The following is a 27068-nucleotide window of genomic DNA, read 5'->3' as shown; positions in this document are numbered from 1 at the left end:
CCTGAGTGTGTTGCATTCTTATCTAATGAAAAGATCCCACTGGGAATAATGCATCCCGCTCTGGAGTCCTCAGCAGAAGAAACATGGACCTGTTAAAGTAAGTCCAGAGGAGACTGTGGAGATGCTCCAAGGAGCTGGAGCTTCTCTGCTCTGGACACAGGCTGGGAGAGCAGGGGGTCTCCACCCCAGAGGAGGCTCCAGGGGAGACCCGTCAGTGTCCAAAGTGGGATTATAAAAAAGGGGGCGAGGCTTTTTACACAGTACAGCAGGGAATGGTTTTAGAATAAAAGAGGAGAGGTTTAGATGGGATATTGCGAAGAAGTTCTTCCGTGGGAGGGTGCTGAGGCCCTGGCACAGGCTGCCCAGAGAAGCTGTGGCTGCCCCAACCCTGGAAGTGTCCAAGGCCAGGTTGGACAGGGCTTGGAGCAACCTGGGATAGTGGAAGGTGTCCCTGCTCATGGTGGGGATAGAATGAGCTGAGCTTTATGGTCCCTTCCACAAACAGCTTTCCCAGCTATCAGCAGTGAACTTCCTGGTGCAGGAATGGGATGCTGCAGGGAACCCTAGTCCTGTAGGAGTTTCCATGTGTGAAGAAGTCAGTGTAGTCTGTTGTGACACAAATGGAATATAGCTCTCCCAGGAGAAATGTCTCTAGTTTCTGTGTGGTGCTGCTGGAATACACTTGGGAAATAATCTGTGTCCACCAGAGCCATCTCTGGAGTGGCTTGTTTTTGCCATGCTCAAGTGCTTTTGGTATTTTCATCTCCTGTCTTTGATTTGTTGAAGCCTTTGCTCTCTCTCTGCAGGGTTTGTGTCCAGTGTGATAGGAGAAAGGAAGCATCTTGAGCTTGTGTCTTGCGGGGGTTTCAGCAAACTGGTGAACCTGTCCCAGGGACTGTGGCTGTATGATCAGCAGCTTTACTGGTGTCCCTTGGGATTTCCCCCTGTGGCATTTTGTGGCAGGTTGGCACTCCTGTAAGAAGAATCAAGGTTTGGCCCCAGGACTGCTCTGCTGAGCTGAAGTTCCCACTATCCACTGGTTACTGTGGTTGGAGCAGGACTTGGGCAGCCACTAGAGAGAAACAAAGAGCTCTGTTCTGAGCGTCTGTGAAAAAGAGAGCTCTTCTGGAGGGAGATGTTTCATCTTTCCCCTTTGTCTTCTCCCTTATTATTCCTTTTTCCCTTAGCTGACATTTGAGAGCTCTACCAGTGTGATGGGGGAGTGCCAGATCCCTTAACCTTGGATTGTTTCTGGTTCTGCCACCCTCATAAACACTTCATGTTACCTCTTCTTTTTCCAGTTACCTCTAATCTGGATGGGGAAGCCATGGCCTTGTCTTACCATTGCCCAATAATATTTCTGGAGGTTAAAAAAAAAAAAACAACAAAGCGCTTTTGTTCTGTGTTGGCGTTACTGGTGACCCTTTGGCACTTTGCCAGCAGCCTGAGGTTTTTAGAGCTCTGCTGCATGGTGAATCTCCAGGTTAAAGAGCTGGAAATGCTCTTATAAACACAGAAATGCACCAAGCTGTACAGGTGTCTCGTGCAGGGCAGCCTTTAGTCAAATAACTTTTGCTCTGGAATGTGTGGTCCCTCCCTGCCTGTAAATGTCAGCTTTAATTAAGAGAGAATCTCAACGATGAGATGCAGACCTTTTCTTTTTTTTTTTTTTTTTTTAATTTTCTTGTAAACTTTCCGTACTTGCCCCTTTCCCTATTTTCCTTTGATCTTTAGAAAACCTCAGCTATAAAAATAAAGGCTGAAAAGTGTCTGCTGGGTGGTGAAATATGAGTAAGCACAAACACCCTGACTCACAGATTTGCATGCGCTGCGCCCGCCGCCGGCTGCCTTGTCTGCCTTTAGTTGACTCAGGATTTTCAGTAGGCAGGAGAAGGATAATTTCCTTGTTCAGCACTGAACAGGCTGGTTCAAACACCTTGGAGCACGTGTTATCATTCTGCATCTTTGCACAAGGGTTCCTTGAAGGAAAACTCTGGCTGCAGGCTGGATAAAAGGGAGCGTAGTCGGAATTTGGTGGGTAGGCAGCAACTCCCCAGCCCTGCGGCAGAGGGTGGAATGGATCCCTTGGATCCCTCTTGATTTCATTCCTCCTCCTCCACCATGCTCCTTAGACCTCTGTGCTGCCTCAGAGAAAGGTGGGAACGGGCATTTGTGTCCATCAGCACATCCCTCTGGCTTGTTTCTGTGTGCTGCTCCCATCAGCTGCCTTCCAAAGTGAGTTTTCCTGCCTAAACTTGGGGGAAATGGGAAATCAAGGCAGTTGGGAAGTCACTTCTGAGGCTCATCTGGTGCTGTCACCTGTGATGTTTGAGGTCTTTCAGAGGCAATAAAGCAGAGAAGAGGTTCCTGGTTTGCTGCTGGTGAAATGCCACCACAGTTCAGCAGAGCCACATTTATTTCATGAAGCAGAAATGATGACTCGGGTGGGCGTTGAGTGCTCTGCAGGGTTCAAGGGACAAAGTGAAGATGAATCACAGCTTACAGGTGGCCCCAATATTTAGTGAGCCAAATATTGTTAATTTTCTTAAATTTGCTATTACTAATGGGTTTTACCAGGACTCTTGCACATCTGGGCCAACTCAGATTTTCGCTGTTTATTTTCTTCAGTCAGGAGCCTCCCCAAAAGACTGAGATCCCTTTTTGATTTCAAAAATGACATTTTTGCAGCCTGGTCTCTCATTTTTGGTGCAAGACTTTGCACATCTGCTCAGTGCCTTATGGAGTCAATAATTGCTCCAGGTTGTAATGGACTTTGGCAATGGGTTTGAAGAATATTTTCCTTTAGGAAACCTTAGGAACCCTTTCAAATACTCCTCAATAGGATATTTGTCTTGTGTAATGCAGTTCATGATAAGCACATTTATTACAGTTTTGGCTATTCCTTCTTCTGTGCTAAAGATAATTTCCTCTCTGCTTTTTTTATTCTGTCTACTCAACTGTGATTTTTATCTTCTTTTTTCCCCTAAATCTCTTTATCACTTGGCAATTAACAGCAGTTATTTGTGCTGTTTTCCTTCTGTTTGTGTGACTCAGCAAAAATCCTAAGGAAATTAATAGGTTGGAAAAAGACAAATTGGAAAGAATTTAGCTGGGTATTTTCTGTGTATCATCCAGTCAGATTTTGCTAAATCAGGCTGAGGTTCTCCTACACCCTCGTTAAGAGTGGGAATATTATGTGTTTCCTCTGCCACCTGTAGCAGTAAAGGGAAGAGGCAAGGAGGGACCTGACCTATTTACAAACTTCATAGTAGTTGGTTTGGTTACTGTGTCCCCTTTGTAAATCTTAATGACAAATTGGTTTGGCTCAGATATTTTTTATTTCTGTTTTTTTTTTTCCAGCTGTTCTCTCAACTGCATCATTTGAAGGATGAGTGTCTTGCCTGTTTGTGGTTGTAAATTGGGGAATCTGAGCTTGTTGGGTGTATTTTAGGTTAGCGTAGGTTCCTCTACGCTCCATGTAAAGAAAAGCTAAATAAAAATAACTTGATTTTCACGGGTGTGTGGTTTGGCATTGACCAAATCCTCTTTTCTGCGACCCCCTAAAGCTGGAAGGAGAGGTTCCAGCACATCCCCTGGAAGCTGGTACCTGCTTTTCCAGAGGAGGGATGGCTCCGAGCGCTGCCTTGGAGCATCCACGGGTGTTTCCAATAACCGTAGGTGGAACAGATTATCCCGCTGGCTCTTCCTGGCCACTATCACAGTTACTCTTGTCCGTGCTTTTGCACGAGTCCTCTCTTGGCAGGCAGAAGATCTAGGACTATGTTTGCCAAATCTGCAAGAAAGCAATTCTTTGTCTGCCTCTGCTGGTTTTTTTTGCACGGTTTTCTCAGTTGAAATGATGAGATAAGTATTTTCAGTCTCTGAAGGTAGTTTCATTCTGTTCCAAAAAACTCCTTTTTGGATCTGACTAAATAAATCTTGTGGATCCAAATGCTTCAAGTTGGAAAGCTAGACATCCCAAAAGACTTGTTTTGTTTTTCATGGAGAAGACAGTCTGAGATGTGCTGGTTTTGTGAATTTTTCTGCAGCAGTGAAATAATTTCAAGCTGTTGAGCCGCTGAACTAGGAGGCTGTTAGTGATGGGGCAGGAAGCTGTGGCTAGGTAGCACCATCTGAATAAAAACTTGTCAGAAAGCTGCTTTCTGCTAATCCCTGGGAGGAAGTGAGCTATAATCAGCACTAAGTGAGCTAATCACAGGAAATCTATTGCTCAACAGGAGCCTTTGAAAAAAAAGGAGGGGGGCAGGGAGAAAAGAAGAATACCCATGGAGATTTTTCATTGTGCTTTTGGACTCCAAAATCTGTTTGATCTAAGAAAATCGAATCTCTGATGAAGTAAGCAGCTCTCCAATCTCCACTTTAAAACTGCACCTCTTTTCCAGAATAATGAGGCATCAAGTCTTCTCTCTTCCAGTATGGTGATTTTCAGGTATTAGGAGGCGGTGGTGTGGGGAGGCTGTGTTTAAGCAAACTACCAAAACCACTGGAGGCCTGGGGGGGATGGGAACGAGTCTCCAGGCATTTTCAGCAAGGATTTTTATAATATAAAGCAAGAGTGGGACATGACTATCTTAAATCTGCCTTGTCACGCCAGTCTTTCCTTGGAGCATCACACCCTAGCTCTTGTATTGTTCTTATGGCTCTGTGCTCTTTTTCACATGACACCTTCTGCCTTGGAGATTTGTTTCCCGGACATCTCCTTTGCTCTTTTCCTCTGCTCTGGTTGTGGCTGTGTCGGATGCAGTGACAAGTGTTGCCGGTGGCCCCATGAGGCCCCTGGGGAAGTGGTGAAGCTGCTGCCTGGAGATGCTGCAGTGGAACCCTGGTGTCCTCTGCAGGGACTGCACCCACCAGCAGCCCTTCCTTCATTTTTGGCCTGTTCTCTTTTCTTCAGTTCTTTCTGTCAGGCCACAGACAGTGTTCCTGCATTGCCTTCAAGCTGTGTGCATGGCCCAAGTGTTGCAGGTGTTGTCCCAAAAGTATCCTGCAGCTGTAGTGCCATATCAAAAGCAAAGTGGTTCTTTCTTAATGCCTTACTAGCCTCAAATTTGTTACTCCTTTTCTGTCAGTCATGCCAAATGGACTTAAATGTGATGTTTGTGCTGCTCCTTCTGTGTTTTGCTGCTGATAGTAAATGAGCTGAGTAATATTTACCTGCACTGAAGAGCTGAGTTCAGTTTGCAGCTCCCTGAGGCTCCTGTGACAGATTTCATGTATTACACTGATTCAGCTCTGGCTCCTCAGAGATCAGTGGCAATGTAAAGCACAGTATTGTGTGCCAGGAGAAGGAATTTAGGGACATGTTATCAAGCAGCTCTAATCTGGATGTGTTTTGTTTTGGTTTCTTTTTCCAAGCAGTAGCCTGATGTAGTCTTGTATCGCATCCCAGGCAGTGAAATACAGGTGCAGCCTAGACTGCTCAAATACATTCATTTGAACATCTTAAGAAGACAAATTCAGGTCATTGTGGTGTGAGAACTTTCTACAGCAGCTGTTTGGTTTGGCACACGGTGCCATCTTCCTACCCCTGCTCAGGGCTTTGTAAGGCTCACGTGTGTGCACTGTAATCCGGATTTAAAACTGAATCTGCTCAAATACAAGTGCTCCAGGGAAAATGTGAGTGTGCACTATAGCAGAATGATTGGCTTCTAATTTGTTTATTTCCTTTCATCCTTTTATTCAATTTTCCTTTTATTTCCTTTCCTTGTCTGCAAGCAAGTTGGAGAAGAAAAACGTTTGTCCTTTTCCAGAATCAGGGCGGCTGAACAGCAGCACAGAGCTTCAGCTGGGATGGGAGTGCGTGTCAGGCTCCATCCCTGTCACGAGGGAGCTGGGGCTGGCACAAGGGCCGTGCTTAGGAAGTCCTTCAGGAAGCAGCCCAGCTTTATGCACACACAAGGGGAACTGGGGGGGGACAAGCAACAAAAAAGGGCAAGTCAAAGCCAAAGCATTCTGACGTGCTGCAGCAGTGTGTGTTTGTCAGCTTTCTGAAAGCACTGCCCAAGCCTCACTTCAGCTTTTACTCGCTGGCAGGGTTACGTTTCTCTGGGTGTTTTCCCACCAGGGGCAGTGACAGGAACCTGTCTCTCTCCTGTGACCTGGCCATGACCATGGACTTTTGGGCCTTTTCCATCCCCAAAAGAGGAAAGACAGTGAGCAGCAGGATGTAGATTGTAAAAATGAAACTTGGCGCATGTGAAGGTGGTGGGCAGGTCCCTTCAGGGGCTGGGAGGGACGGGAGGTGGGTTAAACCACACAAGGAGCTCTCTGTGCTTGACTTGCCTCAGCCTCTCTGGGCAAAGCTGGAAAGGTTAGTGGTGCTGAGTTAACTGTTGGACTCGAGGATCTGACAGATCATTTCCAAGCTAAATTTTTTGATGGGAGAGAGGAGTTGCAGTTGTGAGGAACCTGGTACCAGGTCTCCAAGCTCTGGTGGTCTCCAAACCCTGCTGGTTGCTCACTGCTGCCTCTGTAGAAGAGCACATATGTTCTTTGGCTGTGTAGGATGGAGAGATCACTTAGTTTTCACTGCTTCAGTGCAGAGCAAGAAACCTTTGTCAAAAGGAGGGAGGAGTGTCATGTACTGGGGCTGGGGACTGAGAATCAGAGCCCTGTGGTCACCAGCACTGGCACCTGTGAATGTGTTTTGTGGGTTAAGCAGCAGAAGTGTGGGGAGAAAATCTTTTAGCTTTTTTTTTGTCTGTCTTTTTGGGAGTGTAAAGGGCTGCAGTTGTGTCCTGTGGTGGGACTGTATCTGTCTGAAGGCTGTAGTTAAGTGTTATTTGCAGCTTCTCAGCTCGTCTCTGTGGTTCAATCCATTGCTTTCTAGTTCTTGTACTAAATGTAGTGTGAGTAGTGATTGTGAGAGAGCTGCAGATGTGCTTGAATACATTATTATTATTACTGGTATTTCCTTCACTGGCAAAGATGAAAGTGAATCCCTCTTCCATGTGTTACCTTTAGCATACTTTTGTGAGGTTGCTCAAATTCAGGTTAACTATTTTAGTAGATGTCTTTCAGCCAAGCTAAAAAACCCACTATTACTCGTGTTGTCTGATTGTGTCAGAGAAATACGAGCCTGACATCCCCTTTGCTGAATTACAGATTCCTGGCAGGCACTGGAAAAAATTTCCCCATGTCTTTGCAATTCCCTGCAAATCACCAGGGCAGGCACGTGGGTGATGGGAGGATGCAGGCCAGGAGTGATTCCGTCTGGCTGCAGTGATATGAACAGGCTCCTTCTCCTCTTTGGAGGCTGAGAGAGCACAAACAGAGCTTGGGGGGGGGGGGGTATTTGCACTCTTTAAATTTTTTTTTTTTCCATTTTTCAATCTCTGCTCCAGGCATTGCCCATAATGCCAAACCTCTGTAGCCATTTCCAAATACTTCCTGCCACCGTGGAAAGTGGAAACTTTCCTTGCATGATGAAAGCAGGATAAGGAAAAAGGAGAGGGGAACTGCTCTCTTCTTCAGCTGAGTGCAGAAGAAAGAGGTCTATTTGGATTTGAACCTGGACAAAATTACTGATTTTTCACTTCCCATGATGAGTGAAGAATCAGAACTGTGCTTCATGACATGCTTGGCATGAGTGGATCTGTTGTAATTTATTTAAATGATGAATTCAAAGCTTTGAAATGGGCCTTTGTGCAAACTGGGTTTGAATTCAGCACTTTATTTTATTAATGATCTTTGAAATGGCCACTCAGAAATTCTACCATGTCTTGTTAAGTAAATCACAGTTTAAATTTTTCCTTGAAGCTGAGGTTTTCCTAGACCACAGAGTTAGTGAGCTGGAAGGGTTTTGGTGCTGGAGCCAGTCCTTGAGGTGGGAAGCTGGTGCCTGAGCTCTTTCTGTCACTCCAGTTTGCTCCACCAGCCCCACAGGTTATTTTCCTGCTGTGGAGTTCCTGGGCTGTACTTTGAGCGAGGTCAAGGATCTGTGTGAGTGCTTGGAACAGTCAGCAGCTGATCAGAGCTGCAGCTCTCAGGGTTCTGCTCACATGCACTACACCAGTTCCTTGAAGCACAGATTTTCTCCTGAAATAGATTTAGATTTCCATATCCTTGCTTCCAGCTTGTTACTTCACAGTCTCTTCTCTTGAGCACACAAGATAGTAAGGAATAATTTGTTTTGGATCAAGACTGAGTATGTGAGCTGCTTGTCACTGAAAATGAAGGATTTTTACTAGAGTGAGAATTTTATTTTAAAATTACATCAGCAGAAGTGCAGTTGACTGGGTTTTTTGGTGTGGTTTTTTTTTTTTTTTTTTAATTTTTTTAAAATTTGTAGCCTGAATACCATATGGCAGTGTTGTTAATTTAGTGACTGACCTCTCTAAGGGAGTGTGTGCGGAATTACTGTGAGTTTGGAATCCCAAGTCTGTTATTGTCCAGTTTCAGATGCAGGTGAATTGTTTATCCTTACATCCTGCTCTTGCTCTTATCAGACAGTTCAGAAAAACTGCACAGATGGAGGAAATAATAGGGTTTGCTTTAGAAAAATACAAAAGGCCACTCATGGTGTTGTTTTCTTTGCCCAGTGTACCATTTTGACATTCAAGTTATGTGGTGCACTTATTTACCTGCTGTGGTTTATTTGTCTGTCTGATTGCATTTGTTGCAAAGAAGAATTTTTTTTTTTGTTTTACCTGTCCCCATTTGGATACCTAAGGATCCTATATCCACCTCTTTTCTGAGGTTTGATTAACAGAAGGGATATATTTTATGGTTCCCTGTATTACCATCACTCCAAACTTGACTTCAGTTTATATCTGTATATATAAATATATATGTATAGGAATATATACATATATATCAATATATCAGTTTGATTCGGTGAATCTATTGTATATATGGATTTTTATAAAGCAAATACCTTATTTGATTTATACATCTCAAATGGGTGGCATGTCCTTGCTGCAGTGTCTTGTAAGGGAAGCTTTTGGAATTAAAATCCCCATGGGTTGGCTGCTCAGGCCTGCTGTTGGGTTGTAGGATACTTAATTTTTGTCCCACAAGGGGACAATCTTGCGGATAACTTGCAACACCTGAAAGAGCAACCAGTAAGTGGATTTGGAAGAGTGTTGGGAAATCAGTGCCCGATTCACAGCTGCATCCCTGCAGCCACGTTCAGGTGGCAGGTCTGTTTGTAATTCCATCAGCAGAGAAGGGCTCCAAGGCAGGGCTGTGTAGGTGGGTGCTGCACAGCTTGGAGTGCTCTTCCTCCTGGCCTCCAAGTCCTGGAGCAACCAGCACATGTCCAGTTTCTACTGCTCTGCCAGAACATTGTGCTATTTGTGCCTCTGATGATTTATTCCAGAAATTACGTTCTTTCGTGGTCATTTATGGGGGTAATTAATGTTAATCTCCTCGAGCTTCACAACATAAACCAGAGTGCTGCTCCAGTCCAGGCTGCTGGCCTGACTTGTGTCTCTCTGCTGGGATTTGGCAGCATTCAGCCACGCTGTGAAATGCCAGGGGATGACAGCCCATGTTGTTTTAGTTCTGCTGCTGGGCAGGATGCAGGTGTTGTGTTGTTGGGAGCACAGTAATTGAGAGGGGATGGCACTGCCTTGCTGTGGCTCTTGTGAATGACACTGAGTCATGCCTTGAGATGGGAAGCTGGTGGGCACCAGGAGGCCATTCATTTCCCAATGAAATTCCCATTTCCCTCTCCAACTGTTGTGAGAGGAGAAGGAAGTCAACACAAAGATGTGTTGGCTCCTGTCCCAAAGAGGTAGCTTGTCATTTGAGTAAACAGATGAATTGAGGGTATGTTTGTTACTGTTTGTTACCTATCATTGAGAAGTATTTTCTGTACATCTTTCTTTGTGCTCTTTGCTCTGTAGCAGAGAGGCTGCCTGTTTCCTGGTGATCAGAAAAAAAATCCCTGAAATACTACAAGGAGGGAGGAAATGCTATCAGAGATCTTTCTGAATGGGGAATGTGTCACGTAGATGTTTTATTGTGCTGTGGTTGCAGCTCTAGCAGCTGTTTGTCCCTGTTTTCGCTCATGTTTTTGTTGAGGATTCAAAGAGGATTGTGGTGATACTATATGTTATTTTCTGCAAGTGGAGAAAGTTTGGCAGCAAGTGGGGAAGCAACGCAAGCCTCATTCAGAAGTGGATCCTGTGGATCTCAGCGCTGAGCTCTTTAATGTAGGCAGTGTGCTTTGGGTAGAGATGTTTTGAGTGCGACTTAATGTGGATAGTGTGATGAATAATGGCTTACAGACATAAGTTGTTCCTTTGTCCCCAAGGTCTTGTCTGATAAATGACAAGAAGGAAAGCATCTAAGGCTTTTAAAGCTGTTTGGTACTAGAGCGTGAAGCTTTTTAGACTAGAGCTACCCCCAAAGGATGTTGTACTTAAGCCCTTTGTGTGAACAGAGAAACAGATCTGGGAATTGTTCATCTGGTCTGGATTGCTTTTATCACTGGAAATGTTTGTCACTCCATCCCACAAATGCTGCTGCTGGCACAAATGAATGGGTGGCCCAGAAGTGGGAATGAGGAAGGGATTTGCTTCCTTTGGTGGAGGTGGCAGTGTCTGCGTTCCTCAGAGCTGAATTCACGCCTCCTTCCCCTCTGCCAGCAGAAGGAATGGTACCTTCATGTACTCCATGCTCTTTTCCTGTGTTCAGATCACACTTTTTTCTCTTCCAGGGCTTCCCCTAGCTATTGAGAACCATGTCTGACAACGGAGAACTGGAAGACAAGCCCCCCGCCCCTCCTGTCCGGATGAGCAGCGCTATCTTCAGTGCAGGGGGCAAAGACCAGTTGGTGACCAACAACAGCTTTAAACCCCTGCCCTCTGTCCCAGAAGAGAGGAAACCCAGGCATAAAATCATCTCCATATTCTATAGCAATGAAAAAGGTAAGATGCCTTCCTTTTTCCACTCCTACTTGTGTTCCTTTACTCTCCTTGTAAGTTTTGGTAGTGCTTTAGGTGGTAGAATCCAGCCTACCATCTAAATCCCCTAGTCCAAGTGTAGGGGATTGGAAAACCACCCCCTGTTTGCTGCCCAGCTTGAAGTAATGCATTTCCAAACAACCCTAATCAATGTTTGGCATTCCTGGGAATCATGTTACTTAGATGCAGATTTCTGGTTCAAACTGAGCACCCAGCTGGTTTGGAAGTTATTTCATGTTGGTGGTCATTTATGTGGCACCTTGAGGAGAAAAAAAAGTCAGTAAAGAAATAGTAGTGCAGGTGCAGTTGCATGAAGGAAAACTCAGAAGTTACATATTTTTGTCTGTAGAACTGCACTGTTAGGATTGATTACTAGTGGAGATAAACCTGGGTTGCTGTAAAAAAGATTATTTCTGAGAAAAAAAATGCTATAATGAATACTAGACTGTACTTGTGTGTTGTTTGTCCTCTTTTCTGTACGGGGAGTGCGTGTACAGCAGTGGAGTTCTTTATCCTGGCTCTCCAGAACATGTGTCCATGTACAACAAAACAGTACATAGATAGAAACACCTCCTAACATCTGAGATGGTAAAACTGCACAGGGACTTAAGCCTGACCTGCATCTGCTAAGCATTTTATTAAGCTGATGGTTAACATTACTTTTGATATGCACCTTGGAGAGGACCCTGCTGCTCTCGATGCCTTCTGTGCTCTTGGCTCCCCGTGCCTTGCTGCTGGTGTGCTGGGCAGGACTGGTTCAGTCATGCTCACACAGGTTTGGTTGTTTGAAGAGGTTCTGCCCCTCTGGTTGATTATTCTCTTAGCTGAGTGTTTTCCCCAGGGCTGGTTTTCACTCTCTCTCAGCTGTGTGAGCAGCTCCACAGCCTGCCTCTCCCTGGAGATCAAACCCAGAGGGACAGGTTTCCCTCTGTTCCCAAGATCTGGCTTTCTGCTCTCAACAGTAGGTGTGTTTCGTTTTTTGGAGGATGGAAGGATTTGCCCAGTGTAGCTTCTGGAGGCAGAATAGTTATTTCACAAGGTCATTTATTGTGAAATAGCCTGTCTGTGGCTGGGCTACAGCAGTAGCAGTGGTGGTCTTTCTGCTGACATGGGTGAGCCCCAAAGAGCAAAGTCTGTAAGGAGAACATGAGAAGCTGCCACAGGTTGGTGGCTGCACGCCAAGAGAGACTCCAGCCCTCTTAGGGTGCTGAAGGTGGCAGGTCTGGGTGCTGTCAGCTCAGTGCAGTGCTTTGTGTCTGGAGGAAGTTCTGCCTTACCCCTTCAGTCCTGCAGAAATGGCTGTTTGACCATGTTGTTGTTGGTCCCACAAGGAAATACCCAGAATTTGTCACGGTGAGTTCTGCAAGGAAATTTCATGGAAGGATCAAATCTGTCCATCTTCAGGCAAGGAGAACAGTTTAGGAGCTGGGATGGCACTTGTCTTTATTGCTGTTGCACTGGTGGCTCATCAGAGCATTTGAGCCCTTTTGAAGCAGAACATAAACCCCAAATTAAGGAAGGTTTTCCTTGCTCTGAATTAGTAACAAATGAATTATGGATGCATATACAGCTGGAGAGCTTTGTGACATTCTATGACACCTTTTTTTCTCCATGGACATTTTCTCTTTTGATTTTGATGGTGGGTTTGTTCGTTGCTGGAATGGGGAGGTGGTTGAAGAATTATCTAAAGTTGTATTGGCTCATCTCAAGTTGCTTTGGAGTTCTTTGACAGTTATTCAGACCACTCTAGATAGTGACAAGTACCAAATTTAGGCAAATTAATCTGCATATTTATTTAGCATCTACATACTGATACTTTGTGCTGTGAACTGAGAGTAGGAGAAAGAATTTCTGCTGAGAAAACTACGTTTTAGAGGAAATGAGTGTCAGTTTGTGTTTTCTAGATGTTGAAAAGTAGTTGAAGTAGCGTCCTCCTGAAAGAAAAGCAGGCTATCCTGCATGGCAAGATATTAGGAAAAATGGAAATTGAATTACCCAAATTAGAGAAACTATCTGGAAGTTGTATTTTTTTAATTTGGAAGAAACTTGTCAATTGCATGACCTGCAGCAAGGCTAATATAAATATCCAAAGAAGGGATTTTGGGCCTCAAGTCTGCAAAGCTGGCTGTTGAATGTAAGCAGAGCAGAAGTGGGCACAGTGTCTTTCTGGCACTCGCACAATAGTCAGATGTTAGTTGTTTTGTTCATTAGCATGGCTGGGACCCACCCTCCCCAGAAATGCCCATTTAAATCCTTCTTTTCTTTAAATTCAGCTGCTGGGAAGCTTTACAGAAATATTAACTTCATGCTCAGATTTAAAAAATACATTGGGACTAGATGCAAAATCATCTGTCAACCTGGGGTAGAAATTTTGTCATGGGAAAAAGGTCTCCAGGCAGTGTGTAAGTTTAACAAATCTCTACAGAAATGTTCAGTTTTCCTTTTCAGAAAATGAAAAAATCCAGGAATGTTTGGCTTTGTCTGCACATCTCTGTCCATATGATTTTGCAAGGTCTCTCCTGGCCAGCCTCATCTACTCCTGGATCCTCTCTTGGGAGGTTCTTGTGCTTTGGGGGACTTGCAGATGAAGAGATTTAGCAATTACACAGTTTCTGTCCCAAGTCTGAGCTAGTTCTGTGCTGAAATAATCCTAAGGGTTTGAAGGGATTATTTAATCACCAGTCATGGAAGTTTTTCTCCCCCTGCTTCCATTGTTTAGGATAAATGAAGTGATAGTCATCTTCTTACTAGAGTACTTTATTGCCATGAATTTTCTTGGCCTGACTTCTGAAGTGAAAGGAACTTCTGTGTGGTTTTGGAAAGCTTTAAAATAGTCCCCTAAAACCAGAAATGTTTGAGCAGAGAGTATTGAAGGAGGTGCTGAGGGCATCACCCAGATCCTGCATGTCACGTGCTCAGGGGCACATTTTGGTGTGGTTCAGCTGGAGCTCAGCAACTCCAGGTGCACATCTGGAGTCAGCTGCCTGCTGCCTCCAGCTGTTGGGAAACAGCTGTGTTTCTTGCCTTGTGTATGGAATTTGGTCGGTGGGAAGCAAGGGCAGCCTGAGGATGGCTTTGCCCTGAGAAGTACCGAGGCTGACACCTTGCTGAGTGCCTGTGGCTTCACTTGGGGAAGAGTCTGGTTGTATTTGAGGCACCTTCTTAATCAGACAGAGCCTTTCTCCAGCTTGCCAAATCCTTCCAAAGTGCCTGTGTGTCTCTGTAGGGCTGAGGGCCAAATTCTGGGTCCCATGACCATAATAAAATGGTCAAACAGCCATTTCTGCAGGACTGAACGGGTAAGGCAGAACTTCTTCCAGACACAGAGCACTGCACTGAGCTGACAGCACCCAGACCTGCCACCTTCAGCACCCTAAGAGGGCTGGAGTCTCTCTTGGCGTGCAGCCACCAACCTGTGGTAGCTTCTCATGTTCTCCTTTGCTCTTTGGGGCTCACCCATGTCAGCAGAATAACCACCGTGTGCAGTTGGGAAGGAGCGTTGCCCTGCACTGAGAGATTCCCGTTTCAGTCCTGGGGCCGGGAGGCAGCGTGGCCTCAGCGTGGCCTTGTTCTCGGAGCTCGAGGATGTCCTGCCAGCACATGACTCACCGGGCTTGCCTCTGGCTGGGACTGTTTGTTTGAAGTGCTGCTCTGCTGTTCCTGTGGGCAGAGCAATGGGTTTTAGTCTCCTTGCCTTGCCGACTCATGGGATCTGTGTATTTTTGGAAGGAGTGGGATTATTTACCCAGCACATGCTGAAGGGCTTGAGCACCAGCTCCTGTCCACTGTGTGTCAAGTGCTCCCAAACAGGAGCCTTCCTGAGAAATACAACTTTATATACATTTTCTCCCTTGCTTCCACATAAAAAACTGCAAGGAATAGGGCAGAAATGGTGCTTCCCTTGGTTTTCACAGCAGCGAGTTTCTCCTGTGCTGTTAATGGGATGTCTGACAGCCTGTTTGCTTTTTGGCTCTGCCCTGTGCAGCCATATTAAAGATATCCTGTTTATAACAGCCGTGTCTTTCCATGCCATTGTTCAGCTGGAGGCAGCCCACATGGCTTTTCGTTCGGGAGTATTGTCCTCGCTCCCCGTGCTTCCCTTCCCAGCACGAGGGGATTTCAGATGGATTCCTGCAGCACCATCTTTGCTTGCTATGTAGTAACCAGGAGAGTGCTGGTTTACCTGCTTTTTCTGTACTCAAACAGCAGGACTTTTAAGGTGAATTTAGAAACAAAGCAGAAAAATTAAATTAAAATAAAACAACACCCCCGAGCCACGACCTGAAAACTCCCAAAACAAACAAACAAAAATCCAAAGCCCTAGGTGTTAGAAAATATCTTATAAATTCAATTGACTCCAGGTTGGATTGTGCACGTGGTCCTTCTAATTATTTGTTCCTGCTTCTGGTAGTTATTATGCTTCCCCCCACCTTTAATTTAAATTAGGTAATTGCTCTGAGGCTATAAACTCTTATCTTCATCACAGGAAGTCCTAGTTTGCATTAATTACCTTGAATTGAAGCAGTGAGGCAACTGAGTTATAAGTGTCTTTAGGGTGAACTTGAGGTTGAACTGAAGTTGTCTTTTCTGCTGTTCTTAATCTATATTAAAATGTCCTTTTTTGCATTGTAAACATTTAATATGTTTAGTTTTCATATGCTCAGCAGGGCACTCTGGTGCTCTTAATCTCTTATTTTCTTGCTGCCACAGTATAAATTATTTGAATGGAACAAGGAATTACAGGATCTCAGCACAGTTTGGGTTGGAAGGGATGTTAGAGCCCATCCAGTTCCACCCCTCCCGAGGGCAGGGACACCTTCCACTATCCCAGGTTGCTCCAAGCTCTGTCCAACCTGGCCTTGGACACTTCCAGGGATCCAGGGACAGCCACAGCTGCTCTGGGCACCCTGTGCCAGAGCCTCAGCACCCTCACAGGGAAGAATTTCTTTTTAACATTGAGATCTTTGAATGTCTTTTTCAGGAAGCAAGAAGAAGGAAAAGGAAAGGCCAGAAATCTCCCCACCGTCAGATTTTGAACATACCATCCATGTTGGCTTTGATGCTGTTACTGGAGAGTTCACTGTGAGTATTCCCCCCTTGGAGCAGCTCAGGAAACACCATGGGTCGTGCTGCAGTGAAGCCAAGGCAGAGCTTTAAAATAAAGTGCAATTTATTCTTTGTTTCTACCGAGGAACTGTTTTTCCTTTGTGTTTGTACAGCAGACTGTGACCTGTTAGTGCTTCTGCAATGCCAGTGTCACATCTGATGCTTTGCGTCACCTGGGAGAGCCCTCCCTGACAAACCCTCTTCAGTTTGCTTTCTTTAGTGGGTAACACTGGATCTGTTGAGTGGTTTTGTGTTGCCACTCCTCACATCTGGCCCAGCATACCTGGAGGAGTTGTGTCCTCTGATCTGTTTCCACCTTTGGCTCCCCATCCTACTGGCTCGTGTGCTTAAGGCTGTGCATGTTATGCTTTTAGAGAGGGAAAAAATTTGTTTTGCTTTCAAAAAAAAAATACAAAAAGGCTGCTTTAAATCCCCTGTTTTTTCAGGGAATGCCAGAACAATGGGCTCGGTTGCTTCAGACCTCAAATATCACCAAGCTAGAACAGAAGAAAAACCCCCAGGCGGTACTAGATGTGCTGAAATTCTACGACTCCAAAGACACAGCAAAACAGAAATACCTGAGTTTTTCTGCTCCAGGTGAGAGCCAAATGTGCAAGACACTGGAGCTGGGAATTTGGAGCACAGTCTTCCTTTATGTCAAAGTGATAAATCAGGTTCAAGTGCTAAAATCAAGGTGCATTTCAATGAGGCACAAATATACAAAGATGGATTTAAAACTGACTGGAAACTGGCGTTGTCCAGTTAATTTCCTGTTTTAAGTGGAGAGAGGAAGAAAGGGAACTGGATCATTCAGAATAGCAGCCAAAATGAGCTTGAATGGGCTGTGTTTATCAAGCTCTGGGACTGGGATGAGCTGGTTTTGTGCTGGAGGCCTTGCTCCTCACAGCTGTCTCTGACCTTGATGTCACCAGCTGGGAACATCAGCAATACAGAATAATTTGTGACTCCTAGATAGAGGGCTGAGAGAAGGACTGTCCCACAGACAGGTGCAGTTTTACAACTTTTCTTCCAAATTCTCTCTGAAAGTAGCTTAGTAATGAGGCTTTGTAATATTCTTACCCTGTACTTGACAAAGCTCACTTGTTATCACTTTTTTTCTGATGGTTTTATATATTCTGCTATTTGTCCTGTTTAGAAAAAGATGGTTTCCCTTCAGGAACACCAACGGTGAGTGTGCTTACTATTATTTTTATATATTCTGTGGTGCATGCAAGTTCAGGTTTTCTGTACTTGTTATATCCTGAATCTTGAAGTATTAAACTGTGTAAAGATTAAAAGTATAAAAATTAAGAATTTTTTTGTGGAATAGAAACATAAATTTGAATGGTCAGTTGCATATTTCACTGCAGCAACAGTGTTTGAGTCTCATAATAAAATGTAATAACTGAAGGATAGACTGAGTGGTTTAAGTTATTTTCTTTTGACATAGGTAAGAATTATTTTTTCTTAATGTGAAGAAAAAAAAACGTGAAGTCTTTAATACTGTGGGAGAGACAATTTGTTTATCTGTCTTTTTTAAACTTTGGTAAAAATATAGACCAATGCCAAAGGTTCAGAACCATCAACAGCTGTGGCAGATGATGATGAGGATGATGAAGAGGCTCCTCCTCCTGTGATTGCTCCACGGCCAGATCACACAAAATCGGTGAGCAGCTGTAAAACTGACAGACCTGCATTTCTCAGCATTGCAGAACTTCTGCTTTTTAGGGAAGTGTTTTATTTGGGCAATAAGCTGCTGTTAGTTTTTAGGGAAAAGTTCTGTTTTTTGAATTTGCTAAGAAAATACCTAATTTCTGAATATCAGTTGGATTAGAAATTAATAGATCTTGGATAGAAGTTAGTAGATAAGTTGGATCCTGTAGTTAATAGAATCATAGGATCATTTAGGTTGGAAAAAAACCTCTCAGATCATTGAAATTTGTCTATTTGTTTGTCAGCTTGTGTTGAAGACATCCAGTTATGCTTATCCTTCAACCCAACATGTGATGATGAGGAGGATTCTTATTCCTAAATAAAACCTGTAGGCCATTTGTGTAACTTTGTGCAGCACAGTGATAACAGACGTAATGTATCTGCTTTCCTTTATTTGATTGGGTTGCAGTGTGGTAGCCCCTCCAAGTACACCACCTAAGCCCCAACCAATGCAAATTTTAGATTTGAAAGCTTATTTCACTCACAAAGTCATCAGCACTACAGGAGCAGTGGAATGCTTGAGAAGATGTTAATAAATTTTTAGGGCAGCACTCATCTACACACCTTGGTAATGGTGTCCCATGGGTCCCACTTACTCCAGCTCCTTCTTTTGGCTGTGGGAGCTGTACATTTTGCCTCTCTGCTGCCCACTTTCTTCAGGAGTGCGAATGTGAATTATGTTTATTTGTCTAAGGATATTGCTTTCTAATTTCCCACTCTTGGGATTTAGACATATAAAAGGTGAGAGGTCCACAGCTGGATATTTCTGGAGTAGCTGTGTATATCTGTGAACAGCTCAGGAGGAAATTAAATAAAGCTCCAAGAAATTAAATCTGTTAAAAAAAACCTTAAATTGGGGAAAACTGGCAAATATTTGAGAATCTCATCCTTCTTTTCATGGCGGTCAAGCATCTTTTTCCTTTAGATCTTAGTAGAAGTTGATCTCACTATTAAATAGTGGTTTCTGCTCTGTTAACTAGTATGGTTTATAAGGAATAAGCAGATAAAAAAACTGAGAAACCCACAGTGGAATCTCCTAGCATCCTCTCTGTTCAGGAGGTGCCTGGATCTCTTTGAGAGGTCAGTAACGTTGCCAGCATCTTGTTTTATGGAGCTTTAATGTGTCTCAGGTCTAATTTCTGCCTCATACCTGTTATAAAGTGTTGTTTGGGGATCTTTGCAGAGCTGTGGTGGGTTCCAGCTGCAGGTCAGTGGTGGCAGGGCAGGTGCTCAGGTCTCTGGTCTCCCTTACAGATTTACACCCGCTCTGTCATTGACCCCATCCCTGCCCCGGCCGGTGACACCTGTGCCGACAGCGCCTCCAAAGCGGGGGATAAGCAGAAAAAGAAAACCAAGATGTCCGATGAAGATATCATGGAAAAACTACGTAGGTGCCTTCATTTCAGATAAACAAAAGCTTTAAGGCTGGGGGAGGAATGTTAGAGTTTTGGCCTCACCCTTGCTTTGTGTCCAGCAGCAGCTGAGAGCGCTGCGCTGGCTCAGGGGTTTGTAATGCTTGGAGCCCTATGGGGTGGAAAACAAGGCTAGAACAGCTTTGGGGTTGTATCATACATGCACATCACAGTGTCACAAATGGACTTCAATCAAACCATAGTAACACAGAATAGTTTCTGCTGTTGCTTGTTCCATAACCATCTTGATGGTGATTTTTCACTGTGTTAATGTTCTCCTGCAGCTTTGGCTGTTGGTGCAGCAGTTTTGCTACTTGAGCTGACCCACTCTTGGGCCTATCTTGGCCAGGCCAGCCTTGCTGTTGGGGGGCAGTGGGATTGGACTGAATTTTTGGTTGTTGTTTTTCCTTTCAGGCACTATTGTAAGCATAGGAGATCCCAAGAAAAAATACACCAGATATGAAAAAATCGGGCAGGGGTAAGTATTGACCCCAACTTGGCCAGTGCTTAGCAGCAGGGTGCTGTTCTCTGCCTCACACCACTTCTATGCAGGCAGAGATGTTGGCTGTATACAGAATCCCACCCTAGTTAGGGTGAGAAGGGACCTTAGAGCCCATCCCTTAAAGTTCCATCCCCTGTCGTGGGCAGAAACACCTTCCACTATCCCAGGTTCCTCCAAACTCTGTCCAACCTGGCCTCGAACACTTCCAGGGATGAGGCAGCTGTGACCTCTCTGGGCAGGAAACAATAAAGTAAATAAACAATGAAGGCATCACATAGTGATGGAAATTTTGAATTGAAAACTGAAACAATTCTGTGGTTTTGATAAATAAATATCCAATTCTGTGGTTTTGATTTGGCTGTTTGTGTGTGTGTTTGTTATGCAGGGAGATGCAACTTGCTGTAACATTTTCCATTCTCTTCACAGGGCTTCAGGTACAGTTTTCACAGCTATTGATGTGGCAACAGGGCAGGAGGTAAGACTGCTGGGTTCATTTTTTGTTTAAATGTTCTTCTGTAGGTGGCCAGAATGATTTGGGTGATTTCCTTCAGTGGCTCCCATTGCTGCTATCACCTCTCAGATCTGTTTGTCATAGTCAGTTGTAACAGTGTGCCTTGTTCTACAGTAATCAGATGGTGAAAGCTGAAACCAGAGATTTGTCTTTCCAATGAAAAGCAGAGTGAGTGAGGTGTTCCAGAAGTGAGTTTGTAAAATAGTTTATGCTTCAAGAATTGCAGGCATTGTTGTGTTATGTTTTCAGAAATAAAATTTTGTTTAGTCTTCACTCACTTGGCTGTATCTGTCTCTAGGGAAGCAGCTTGTCTCATGTGATGCCCTGTTGCAGTCAGAATGTCTTCTCCGTATCCTGCTCTTTGCATTTATCCCTTGGTTTCTCCAAGGAAATTGGTGGCATCAGCAGTACTCTGCATGTTTGTATCCTGTGGCCATATCTTGGGAGACAACCCAGAGGGCTTTTGGGACTCAGATTTTAGGAATTATTTGTGTCTGTTTAACTTCAGATCTCCTTCATTTTCTTTCAGTGTTTTTATTTAAGTTCTTCCCTAATTTTTCCTTTAAATATCTACAAGTAGGCATTCTTTAGGTCACTGGTAAGTAAATGCCCTTTCAGCAGTCCTGCAGTGGAGCACTACATCTTGATGAAACATGAGCCTTGCCATTATCTCAGTGTCTCTTAGTTTGCTCTGTGCACACTGCAGTATTTCATGTCCCCTTACTGATTGCAGAGTGAATTTTGGGGTCCAGGGTCTTTCTTTGACCTGCTCTGCACTTTGCCAGGCAGTTGATGGCTTGCAGCCTTCATGCAGTGCTCGGGTTTCCTCTGCTCAATGCCTGAGGATAGAGTTAGGTTTGTTCATCAGTAGGAGGAACACTCCTCTTAGAGCTACACAGTGACAGGAGGGAACAGACAAAAATTGCTGTAAGGGAAATTTAAGTTAGATATTGGAATTTTTTTCCCTCTCAGGCAGGATGACTGGGCATGGCACAGGAGCTCAGGAGGGGTTGTGGAATATCTGCTCATTGAGGTCCCCATTCCAAACTCCCACAAGATCCTCACCAACCTGCTCCACCTGCAGTCATAATTATTTTGTTACTCTGTGCTGCAGAATGATGAGAATTTCTTCCTTAATGTCCTTAATATAATAACAATAATTTTTACAGGATTATCTTGGTTCTTGTGTTTGGTTTTGGATTCAGCCCAGGTTGTCTTGCAGAACTCCAAACTGCCTCCTCAGAGTGTTGGAGTTAACAGAGCTGGGATGATTCTTCTCCACTGCAAACTCTGTAGTACTTGTCCTTGTTAGCATATTTCCTGGATGAGCTGGGCCTTTACCTTCCCTTTTCTCTCTTGGGTAGTTCATTAATGGCTTTGAGAGGAATTCCTTCTGCCTCGCAGCATTCCTTATGACAAGCACCAGTTTGGTCAGAATAAAGAACAAGAAACTGCCTCATCTTGCATTGGAAGGCTCAAATTTTCTCTCTGAGTTGCTACAGGATTCTCTTCTGCTTCAGGCCTGTTGATATGGAATTGAGTGAATATCCTTCTCTCTCCTGAATGCCCTTTGCTGTCTGGTCTGGCCTCTTGCTGTTTGTGGATCCTTTCAGCTGCAAGAGGATGATGTTGGCCACGGGTGCAAGTTGTGTGTTGATCAAGCTGGATTCTTTTAAGTTGTATGCTGATAAATAAACAACTTGCCAGCCACAAACTGTTCTAAACTCCTTTAATCCTGTTACAGGATTCCTTCTGCCTTTTCACTGTATTAAGTGTGACTGAAAGGTTTGGGTACTGAGGTTTGAGATTGCTGTTTTATTTTGCCCTATTCAGGTGGCTATTAAACAGATCAATTTGCAGAAACAGCCCAAGAAGGAGCTGATAATTAATGAGATCTTGGTAATGAAGGAGCTAAAGAACCCCAACATAGTCAACTTCCTGGACAGGTAAATGCAGCCAGCTGGCTGGTTCCTCATCCCAAGGGTTACAGGAGATTATCCCTTGCACAGACCTGCTCTTCCTCTACCTAAGGGTCTTGGAAGCAGATGAGGCCCTCTGTAGACTGTCACCCTGATGGCACAGGGACATGCTTTTGGTTTTCTCTTTGTAGTTACCTCGTAGGGGATGAATTGTTTGTGGTGATGGAGTATCTGGCTGGAGGCTCTCTAACAGATGTGGTCACAGAGACGTGTATGGATGAAGCACAGATTGCTGCTGTCTGCAGAGAGGTGAGTGTGAGGGGCTGGCTTGAGGAATGAAGGTGCTCCCTATTCCCCTGTTTTTTATGGCATGCTCAGGTTAGCACTAATTGCCACAATTGCTGTTGAGTAAAGAAGGAATGGTACCATGAGCAGAAATCAAAATTGCAGTAAATAACAAAATTAGGTTAACTCAGAAAACTGGGGCTTTGCAAGTTGTAAGACAAAAGAGCTATAGTGGTTTGTGAGGTGGGTGTTTGAGAATGTTTGGTAATGGAGCAAACAAAGTCTGTGGGTTTGATACCTGGGGTGCCTCATCCTGCTGACAGAAAGATATGAATAATATGGACTATTATTAACAGAATAATATGAATAAAGTTCAGGGAGGAGCAATAGAGAAGTTTAGCAGCTGGAAGGAATGGCTTTTTTAACTTGGACTAACAAAGAACATTCAGTGGCCCTAAGAAAAAAAGCTGCATATTCATGTATGGGTAATGTAGAAAGGAGGAAAAAAAAAAGAAAAAAAATAAAAACTCCTGAAAGCTTTGAAGTGTTTTCCAGAAGGAAGAAGGGGAATGGTGTTGCTCACAGTTTGAAAGTAGATCTGCTGAAACAGGAGTGTGTTAAACATACACTAAAATAAAGATGAACTGAGTGCAGACTGTCCCATAGTGTGTGGCATCTATAGTTCTGTGCCAGCTAAGCTTTCTTTATGGATTTCTCAGGAAAATAATGCTTCAGAAGGTTGTAATTAGAATAACTCTGAGGTTGCAGTAAGATTTCAAACGAAAGTGTTAAAAGCAGCTGACATCACATCTTATCAGTGGTTTCTGCCCTGAGCAAGTGCCAGTATCCAGCACAGGCTTGATTTTATCATGGCAGAAGGAGAATTGTGTTATCTGCTGTGCAGAAGAAACGGAGGCTGTTAAAAAGCCCATCTGACTCCATCAGCATGACGAGAGATTTTGTGACTCACCCCAGGGGAGGGGAGGGAAAGCAAACTTGCACAGTAACGTGTATGGACAGAGAATGGTTTCCAGAGAAACCAGAACTGGAAGCAGAGAGCCAAAAGAGTAACTATTTACTGTGACAGTGGTCGACTTTTCTGAGGAAAAAATCAAATACTGAACTATTGTACTCTGTCAAAACTCTGCTGCCCAGTGTTTTAGATACATTTAGTTTTGCAAATCAGTGTCACTTTGATAAAGCAAACCAAGATTTAAAAAAAAAAAAAAAAACCTCAGTGGGGACATCTGTGCCAAGCTGCAAATGGCAAATGTTCTGCTTAGATGGAAAGAGAAAAATCTGGCTTTTGTTCTTTTGCCTTTTATTCTCAAATAACAAAAGTAAATTTCGTTATGGTTTTGGGCAGCAACTTAGTGTGAAAGGTTTTCATCTGAAAACAATGCAAACCAGTATTAGTGCCTTTCAGAATGAAGATGTTTTACATCCTTCACTGTAGAAGTTGTGTGGTTGTTGGACATGAAGTTTCACCAATTTTTCTTGGTGAGACCTCAGCCTGAAAAGCTCTCACTTAATCCTTTATGGTTCCACTGCATAATCTGTGGGAAGTACCAAAATTAACATCAGGGATTTCTGAGAGCATCTTGGGAGATGAGGAGTTTAAAGGATTCATTTGTTAAGATAGGGGAACTCCATGGTGAAATGATTTTTGAGCTCCTGAAATCCAGAGTGTATTTTTTTAGCCCAAGAGCTTCCTCTGCTGGTTATTTTCAATAATACCTTTCTATTCTTGCACTCAGAGCTGGCTGAGGGTGTGAACATAGCTTTGAATTTGTGCTCACATGCAGCAGTTCTGTTTCTGGATGCTGAGTGTTGTTTTTTTTCTCTCCTGTCCAGTGCTTGCAAGCGCTTGAGTTCCTCCATGCCAACCAGGTGATCCACAGGGACATAAAGAGTGACAATGTGCTGTTAGGAATGGATGGATCAGTTAAATTAAGTGAGTAGCAGACAAATTGTTTCATGTTCTGTTCTCCCTTTTCCAGGAATCTCTGGCGTGTAAATGAGTAGAAGGAGAATTGGCAGGGAAATTTAAGGTGTTTTTTATTGACTATGAGTAATAGAAAACAATTCTGTTATAAAATATGTATCAGACAGCAGGTGCTGATACTCTGAGGGCCCTCAGATTGGGGCTGTGAACGTGTTGGCCCAGAAGGATGTTGAAGCAAACCTGTGGCCTCATGAATATGTTGGTAAATAGGAAGGAACTGGCACAAACAGTGAAGCAAAATGGGAATGATTGCAAGAGCAAAGTTGCAGCAAACTGCAGTGGCTTTGTTAGGATGATATTAATGCTTTGCCCCATTCATGAAAAGGCCACTAACAAGAAAATTGGGCATTACTGGTCATTTATTGCAGTCTAGTCTAACCCTGTACCTTTTCTTGGACTGGAAGTGTAACACTTTTATTAATATAATAATGATAAAACAAACTACTTGCTTTTCAGATAATGGTTATGCATGCATGGGCTTGGACAGTAAATCCTTTTCTGGTGTGTGTAAATAAAAATGATGTGAAAGCACTGGTAGCTGTCAGGACTGTTGAGAAGGAGGTGCATTATCTGTCTTGTATGTAGGAACGTACAGAGCATATAACAATCGAAGAGTTAAGGCAAAAAGGTGTGAAGCAAAAAGTGTTTTCAGTAGGAATTTCAAGTGCCATGAAAATGTGTCTCAGCAATATTCCTATTCTAGATGGTTTGCAGTCTCATTTGATTTATGAGCTGGAGTGTGAAGAAAGATTACCAGCAACCTGATTTGCATACCAGCATTGTTGGATGTGCTGCTCGCTTGCATAGGGAATTCAATTTTAAGGATGTGATGTGTCTTTGCACAAGCTGTGGATTCAGAGGCTGAAGAGAACAGTTACAGCAGAGGATGTGGCTGGGAAGAGTTAGCTGGAGAAGGATCAAAATTGCAAAAGAGGTGTCAAAGCAAAGTGGCCAAAGGACAGAGTTAGTAGCTGAGTCAAAATCATCATGCCATCAGAATGGGGGAGGATGAGGAGGAAGGAGACACAGGAGAAGACAGGAGTCAGCTGCAAAAATTCCCTGTATGAAGGGGAGGTGGTGTGATCAGTGCTGAACAAGCTGTTCTGGGGCTGTGTCATTATAGTGCTTTAGCAAAAGTTTAGGGTGGGAGACGCTGCACCTTCTTTTTAAACTCTTCCCCTTCTCTGAGGGAGTCTGGTGACAGGACAGGTGTCACCAGTGCAGCTACACATGCTACTGGTGGGTGAAACTGGATTCCTGCCTGAATTCTTCCTCTGTGCTGGAGGCCTGGCTGGAAGGTCAGGAGAACACAATGGTACTGCTTCCCTGGGCCGTGCTGGGAGGTGACTGTGACACCTTGAAAAGGCCAAAAAGTGCAGGAGAAACTTGGTGACTCCTATAGGTTTGGTTTTGGTTTTTTTTTTTTTAAGGCAGCATTTTGACTGTCAGGGTGGGGTAGTTCTGTGTTAAATGGTCTTGGTACAACTTGGCACTTCCATGACTTGGCTCTTTCCTTAGCACTGCTTGGCATAACACTTCCAAAATCGCCCTGGAATTTAAATTTCTCTCTCTCTTCTCTCCCTCTCTCTCTCTCTCTCTTTCTCTAACTTAGTGTCAATGATAAAGTAATATCTGTCTCCTGCCTTAACTGTGTTCTTATTGATGCTTTACATGCCTGGGAAGTGGGAGTGCTGCAGCTGGATAAAGTAACATGATGGGACATGCATTGCTGCTGCACCTGAAGGCTATAGGAATAGGTGACTTTTCTTGTTTTCTTGAGTGTGGTTGTTCTCTTTGGTAGTTACCTTGTGGAAAGGTTTGTTTGTCCAGGTTCCTGCTGCTGAGTGGGGTAGCACTGCACTTCCCTGGAGCCTTGTTTCCGTGTCTGTCGGCTGTAGTACCCGTATAGATGGCCAAAGTGCTGTGAAATGTTGACCTCAGTAGCTGCACAAGTCCAATCTTTAGCAGGGCAGAAGCCATGGATTGTGGATGGATTTGTTCTAATTCAGGCTGTATAGCACGCCACATGCAGAACACTGCCTGTGTTCTGCCCGATCACTTATTTTGGCTGTTACCATTCTAGAACTCTTGAAGGAAGGACTGGGCAAAACACCATTCTTCTGCAGGGTAATTCTTGTTTCCAGAGGACAAAAGCCTTGTATTCACTCCACGGAATTCTGCCCTGCTTAAGCACCTTCAGGTTTTGTATTTTCATTGCACGTTGGCTTTTTTAATACGGAGAATGTAGTGGGGGAGGAAAGAAGAAACTACCCCCAAACCCCTCTCAATGAAATGTATGTGTAGCAATAGAAAAGTCTTCTAGGAAAACCACATCTTGGGATGCACCAGTTTAACCTCTTAAACTTCTGTTGTCCTGCAGCTGACTTTGGGTTCTGTGCCCAGATCACCCCTGAGCAGAGCAAGCGCAGCACCATGGTGGGAACTCCGTACTGGATGGCTCCCGAGGTGGTCACACGGAAAGCCTACGGCCCCAAAGTGGACATCTGGTCCCTGGGCATCATGGCTATTGAGATGGTGGAAGGAGAGCCCCCATACCTCAACGAGAACCCCCTGAGGGTAAGAAGCCCTGGTGTTGCTGGAACTGGGTTTTCAGCACTGTCAGTAATTGTTCATTAATTGCATCTGCGTTAAAAAGAAAATGAAATGAAAAAGCCAACAAGCTT

The 27068-nt window shown here is 44.1% G+C and overlaps 1 protein-coding gene across 4 annotated transcripts in view; it reads left to right on the top strand.

Moving 5' to 3' along the window:
• Positions 1–27068, top strand: part of PAK2 (p21 (RAC1) activated kinase 2) — a 42808-nt gene that overhangs the window by 9910 nt on the left and 5830 nt on the right. For all 4 annotated transcript variants that reach the window (XM_053986935.1, XM_053986937.1, XM_053986938.1 and 1 more), the window contains exons 2-13: positions 10685–10895; positions 15913–16013; positions 16484–16634; positions 17194–17225; positions 17596–17703; positions 19005–19137; positions 19577–19640; positions 20091–20139; positions 22009–22121; positions 22286–22403; positions 24234–24333; positions 26765–26961. In XM_053986935.1, coding sequence (XP_053842910.1) covers positions 10709–10895; positions 15913–16013; positions 16484–16634; positions 17194–17225; positions 17596–17703; positions 19005–19137; positions 19577–19640; positions 20091–20139; positions 22009–22121; positions 22286–22403; positions 24234–24333; positions 26765–26961 — 1353 coding nt within the window. In that variant the 5' untranslated portion in view covers positions 10685–10708. The remainder of the gene's footprint in view (positions 1–10684; positions 10896–15912; positions 16014–16483; positions 16635–17193; positions 17226–17595; positions 17704–19004; positions 19138–19576; positions 19641–20090; positions 20140–22008; positions 22122–22285; positions 22404–24233; positions 24334–26764; positions 26962–27068) is intronic.

The sequence above is a fragment of the Vidua macroura genome, chromosome 10, assembly GCF_024509145.1.
Source record: "Vidua macroura isolate BioBank_ID:100142 chromosome 10, ASM2450914v1, whole genome shotgun sequence".
In the NCBI taxonomy this organism is placed as follows: Eukaryota; Metazoa; Chordata; class Aves; order Passeriformes; family Viduidae; genus Vidua; species Vidua macroura.
Note: the sequence above shows the minus strand (reverse complement) of the source record. Positions and strands in the feature narration are given on the sequence as shown.